Source organism: Arachis stenosperma, chromosome 5 (genome assembly GCF_014773155.1).
Source record: "Arachis stenosperma cultivar V10309 chromosome 5, arast.V10309.gnm1.PFL2, whole genome shotgun sequence".
NCBI lineage: Eukaryota > Viridiplantae > Streptophyta > Magnoliopsida > Fabales > Fabaceae > Arachis > Arachis stenosperma.
Window position 1 is genome coordinate 136,150,555 of NC_080381.1, and position 6,505 is coordinate 136,157,059.

A 6,505-nucleotide genomic window follows, 5' to 3' on the forward strand; every position below is an offset into this window, starting at 1 on the left:
GTTTTATATATATAAAAGGAGGATCCATTTGCATAAGTTAAAAAGAATTAGTATAAATAGTAAATATTATTAATTAATATATTTAATAAAAAAATGAAATGAGTACATAATTAATGAGAACAGATTAAATTAAAAGAAAAAAAAGGAGTTAATGATGTGAGGAGAGATCCAAAAAAAAATGTTATAATAATAAGGGAAGTCTGGTTTTAGAGCAGAGGCATGAATAATTTCGAAGAGTCTCCATCTCTGAAGAAGGTCCAAAAAACAATCAAACACAACCAACACCATTTCCAAACCATCTTTGATCTTTCCCCAACACAAAAACACACACTCTCAGTTCTTCACTCCCTCACTCTGCGCGGGAACTTCTGTCTTTTTCTCTTTCTCTTTTCTATTATTCTTTTCTTAAATTCCCAAACAACATAATCAGTTAAGCACACATATACATACACCATTAAATGAACTATTTTATTAATAAATTTTCTAAACGTGTTTGTTAAAAATATAAAAAAAATGATGCAATAAATATTATGGAATACTTTAAAAAAACTGTATATCTTTATAAAAATTTTATTCTTATAATTTTAACAAGTTTCTTTAATACAGAATTATAAATAAAATTAAAAATGATAAATAAGTAATTGAATTTTTATTGCTAAAATAATAACGAAATTATTTATTAAATTCAATTAATTATAGATAAAATTTTTATAAACAAAAAATATATAAATTTGGCAGGAAGAGTTTTTACAAAAGTTAAAAGTTTATTAATAATTAAATTTAATAAAAAGTTTAATTATTTTTATTATAAAAAATTAAGAAGCTATAATAAAATTGAAGGAAGATATGTTAAAATTGTTTAGAGCCGCGTTTTTCAGAAGCAGTACAATCATGACACCCCTCTCTAATCATGCACTTACACCTCTCTCTCTCTCTCTATATATCTCTTTTCACTTTTTCTTCTGTTTCTGCCTCTTCCCAACTTGTCAATATGACACATCAAAGAGCAAAATAACAACGGTGCTGGTGCCTTCATTCAAATTAATTAATTAAAAACAATAAATGAAGTTGCAAGAAAAACAATAATAATAAGAAAAAGAAATTAAAACAAAGTGAACAGTCTTATTCAGGGCAGTTCCCACACACTCTCTTGACTTTTTAGTATTTTCTCCTTTCTGTTGCTACTTTTCATCGTTTCGGATGTTTGCTTTTGCTTGCTGTGATCCTCTTCTCTTTGTGACTTTCCCTTTTCAAGATCATGCCACCAATAACAATAACAACATCAACATTTTACATTTACATTTTACCCCCATTCAAAACCCTTTTCAGACAAACAACAATTGCTATCACAACTACAAGTACAAAACCTCTTCCCTCAATCAAATCAATAACCCACACTTCATTTCCATTCTACCTAGCTAGTTCAACTCCAACAATGCTTCCTCCTTCTTCTTCTTCTGGTTCCTTCCTCATCTAATTCTCTTCCTCCATTCCATTCCATTCCATTCTCCCAAGAAAAAAAAAACAAACACTTGTTTTTTTTTTAATTTTTTAGCTGGGCCCATTTGACTATAATGGGTGACAAGGGAGACTCATCCAAGAAACAACCACAACAATCTCACCACCCTAAACAGCAGCAGCAGCAACAACAGCAGCAGCAGCAGATTTCATCTTCTCCAAAATCCCTACCACAAGCTTCTGCTGAGGAACCAATATCAGAAACAAGGACAATCCATCACCAACAGCAACAGTCACCAGTTGTTGTTGTGAGTGGAGCAACTCCATTCATCTCATCAAGCCCTCTCTATGTCTCAAGTGGTGCAAGTTCTTCACCCTTTGAGCAGCAACAGCAGCAACAATTTGAGGCACTGAATGTTACCTCAAAGAGGCCAAGGTACACTGGACAATGGAAACTTCTTCCATCACCATCCTCACAGCAGCATCAGAAACAAATGGCGGCCATGCTCCCAAGCGAATCAAGCCCTTCACCATCAGCAAATCCACCACAACCCTTACAAACATATGCTGCTGCAGCAGCAGCAGCAGCTGCATCATCTTCATCAGACACAGCATCATCTCCAAGTCACTCACCTATGCCTTTGCTCTCAGGTGGTTCTGGCCATGAAGGGAGCAAGCCAACATCAGAAGGAGAACAACCACCACAGCTACTTCATCACCAGCAACTAAGAAAAGGGAAGTATGTGAGTCCAGTTTGGAAGCCTAATGAGATGCTATGGCTTGCAAGGGCATGGAAAGCACAGTACCAAGGTGGTGGTTCTGATGGTTCATCTTCAAGAACAGAACAACAGCAAGAATTTGGAGGAATGAGTAGAGGGAAAACTAGGGCTGACAAAGATAGAGAAGTAGCTGAGTTTCTTCAGAGGCATGGGGTCAGCAGAGATGCTAAGACAGCAGGGACCAAATGGGATAACATGTTAGGTGAATTCAGGAAAGTGTATGAATGGGAGAGAGGTGGTGAGAGAGAACAAGTTGGAAAGAGCTACTTTAGGCTCTCACCATATGAGAGGAAGCTTCATAGGTTGCCAGCTTCCTTTGATGAGGAGGTTTTTGAGGAGCTTTCACAGTTCATGGGGTCCAGAATGAGGTCCTCCTCTCATGGTGGCGGCAGAGGTGTAGATGATGGTAGGACAGCATCACATGCTGCTGTTGCTACAGTGAGACCTCTGCCACTGCCTCCACCTAGGCCTTTCAAGGATGATGATCTTCCTCTCTCAGGTTTGCACAGTAAAAAGCTATCAAAAATTAAATCTTCATTGTATTATTGAAATGGGAAACGAAAATATATGTTCATAACAATAATAATAACGATAATAATAATAATAATAAAATGAACTTTCAATGCAGCAATTGAATAATTCTCCTAAGGTTTTCTTTCTGTTCTACTATTTATTTATTTTTGTTTAATTTTGTTCCCTTTTATGGAATGAACAGTGGTTTAGGAATACTTACAAACAGTTGAAGGGCACGTAATATTCACTGTGATTCTCTGACTGCTACAACCACCACTACTGTTCTTTCTTCTCATCCTTCTAGAAAAGAATGTGTGCTTTTACAAGGGGATTTTGTTTGGAAGATGATGAAAACGAAAGCAAAGTTTTAAACTTTCTAACAACCCATATCTCACTTTGTGTCATTCTTCTTTTGCAGCCAGGACAACAAAGCAATTGGGTGGTAATGAAGCTTTCTTTCATGGTCCCAACAGAGGTAGCTTATTAGGGTTGGACCCTCATCAGCATAATGTATTGGACATTCAAGGTGCTTCATCTTCTTCATCTTCCAGAGAGCTGAGAAGAATTGGGAAGATAAGGATGACATGGGAGGAATGTGTGAGCCTTTGGGCTGAAGAAGGTGAAGTTCATAGAGGGAGAGTGAGGGTTCAAGCTTCAAGCTTTTTGAATGCTGATGAACTCACTTACTTCGATGAATCCATGGTTCCATGTCTCATGGAGTCCTTCGAAGATGGTCCCCTAAGAGGCTATTCGGTTGATAGATTTGTTTCAGGTCAGCAAGTCAAAGTTTTTGGGAGAAGAAAATCGTCTTCGGCTTCGTCACCTCCTTCTTCTGGTAATTAACAACCTTAATAACTAATCATTTTGATTTGTTCTATGATGTTTCAATAATGCATCATCAACATACAGGTTTTAACGAAAGACTTCAATTTCCATCCAAATCACCTTCCATAAGATGTGAGTTTTTTTATTTTAGTATATACTTTTTGTTTTTGACCCTATTTCTTTTCATTAGTCTTTCTAATTCCTCATTTGATGTGATGATGAACAACTGGGACAAGAAAACCTTTTCTTTGGGATAAGTTTATTATTCTTTAAAAAATGTTTTGTAATATTCATTTCTAAATACATTCTTTTTTAATTATTAATTATTGTTCAATTGAGTATTTCATATCTCTTATATTTTCTCTAACTAAAAGTATATTCAATATATACAGTAAAAAGGATATAGAGGACACACATGCATGTTATTCTTTTAGATTCACATTCAAAATCTTGATGAAGTTTTTTTACTTATGAAGTAATATAATTTCATATATAGGGAACACACATGTTATTAACCAATTTATTCTAGTCTATTATTGAATGAGAAATCAGAAGTCTATGTAAGTTTTGTGAACCTGTGTCATATCTTCTCTTTTTGTAAATAAAATGAATTTAATTAAAAAATATAAACTAGTTCTAAAAAAACAAAATGTACATTTAAACATGCACTAAAAGGTAGGATAAGTATATTTTTCTCAAAATTTATAATAACAGATTGAAGATTGAAATGGAGGATGGAATTGATGATGCATAACACAATCCTATTTAGATAAGTACAATAAGTGATTGACTTTACATGCACTTATAGAGAGAGAATTATAGTTGAATATGATTTGGGTTGGTGATGCAGCAGCGAATACTACAACAACAGTAGAGTTTAGGGACCCAAGTGAATACTACGTGGAATGTTTGCAACAGAGAATAATGTCATCACTACAACAACACTCACTTCCAACCTTATTCGAATTGAAACGCTACTTGCAAGAGCCACCTCCACAAGACTTACGCTTCCCACTCCGTAAACAGGTTTACGACGACTTACCACCTTCCAAAGACCTCTTCTTCGCTCCTTCAACTCACCCGCCTTTCTTGGATTCTAGAACCTTCCTCTACGACGTCGTTTCCCCTCTCATCAGATCCAACAACCCTACCATTCTCCCATCTTCTAGAGACTCCTTCATTCCCCTTTGGGACCATTGCATTAACTCAATTCTTTCCTTCTTCTGCAACCAAGATTTCATTCTAATCAGAAAGCCAACACATACTACTACTACTAGTTCTACTGCGTTGCAAGATCAATGGCCCAACGTTACTGGTTTCGTTAACAACTATTGCTTATGGCGAGGGGAAGAAACCGATCAACTACGAGAGGGACAACAAGATCCGTCTTCCACCATTGTTGAGAAGCTTCTGTGGACCTACGCGGATCTACCTTACATTCTCGGCTACTACGCCATTGGAACCAAGGTAATACTCTGCGCGCTAAGTAGGTCAACGCAATCAGACCAAGGAGAAACGAGAATTGTACGAACGGATCTACAACAACTTAACCTAACTACACCTACAGAACGAATCAAAGCTTTGGTTCCGTGTTTCAGAATCGCTACACTGTTACCGTTACTGAGCAAGATCTGTAACAACAGCAAGGGACTCGGGATCTTCACGTACAGCGATTTCGAGAGATTTGACCACGGAAACGGCGTCGTAACGGAGATGACGCCGAACACGTGCACTAGAATGTTCTCCGATAAGAGAAAATGGCTGGCGGCGAAGGAGGTTTACGAGATCTTGAAACACCGAATCCCTCACGCGGAGACTCTGGTTCAGTGTTGCGAAAACGACATGAGTTTAGTGTTCAAGCCGAGAGGTTGCAGAACGAAGCCTTCAAACTGCGAGGAGTTAGTTGAGGCGTTGAAGTGCGTGACGAAAGCGCTGGTGGCGCTGCACGACTTGTCGTTTATGCATAGGGATTTGGGATGGGAGAAAGTGTTGAGGAGGAGTGATAGTAGGGAGAGGGAGAGTGAGTGGTTTGTGTGTGGGTTTGAGGAGGCGAGTGGGGCTCCGGAGCTGAACAGGCGCGTGAGAGTTGGGAGGGAGGGGGAGTGGGCGCCGGAAATGGAGAGAGGTTTGCATTCCGTTAAAGTGGATGTGTGGGGGGTTGGGTGGTTGATACGGACGTGTGGTTTGGTGGTTCCCAAAATGGTGAAGGAGTTGGAGAGGATGTGTATGGAGAATAATCCCGAGCATCGGCCTACGGCGGCTGACTGTTATCACCACCTGCTTCAGCTTCAGTCTTCTCTCTCTCACCACCAACCGCCTCCTCCTGCCGCTCATTTGATGTGATTCATTCATTTTCAGTCATCAACTCACTTCTATTCTTCTTTGTTATTATGCATCTATTTTTCATTGTTTTTTCCTCCTCTTTTTTAAACATTAGGATAGTTTGTGTTTTATTTTTTAAAAATAATAATATCATTTTTATGCATTTTTAATGATGCATGATTTTTCGGATTATTTAATAATCTATTGCGGTTCTTCATTATTTGTTACAATTAATTTTTACTTTTATTTTATATATATGTAGTCGCAAGAATTCGCCCATAATAATTGTGTTTTTCATTGCATAATTTTAGTTAAGTTTTTAATGTTAAATTATATGATATTTGATAGTTCAATTTATATAGATGTATAATACATCTTTGTATTGATGCTGTTTTATTAATTTTAAAATATATATTATAATATTTTTATAAGTTCTTAAATTTTTTATTCATGTTGTACAAATGTAAGGTAACTTAATTTACGTTATCTTATCATTAATTGAGCCTAATTGTGATGCCAGCCATCCAACTTAAAGAAATGGTTTGATCTGGAAATTGAAATGAATTTCAATTAAACTATGCTGCTCCAAGTCTCAACCCACATAATCA

At 36.8% G+C, this 6,505-nt stretch overlaps 1 protein-coding gene across 1 annotated transcript; it reads left to right on the forward strand.

The window, feature by feature from the left end:
• The first annotated feature begins 1,574 nt into the window (after nt 1-1,574).
• LOC130981469 (uncharacterized) lies at nt 1,575-5,918 on the forward strand. The gene is given in 3 exon segments (XM_057905063.1): nt 1,575-2,736; nt 3,169-3,585; nt 4,390-5,918. Coding segments are annotated over 3 exon segments (3,108 nt in total).
• The last annotated feature ends 587 nt before the right edge of the window (nt 5,919-6,505 follow it).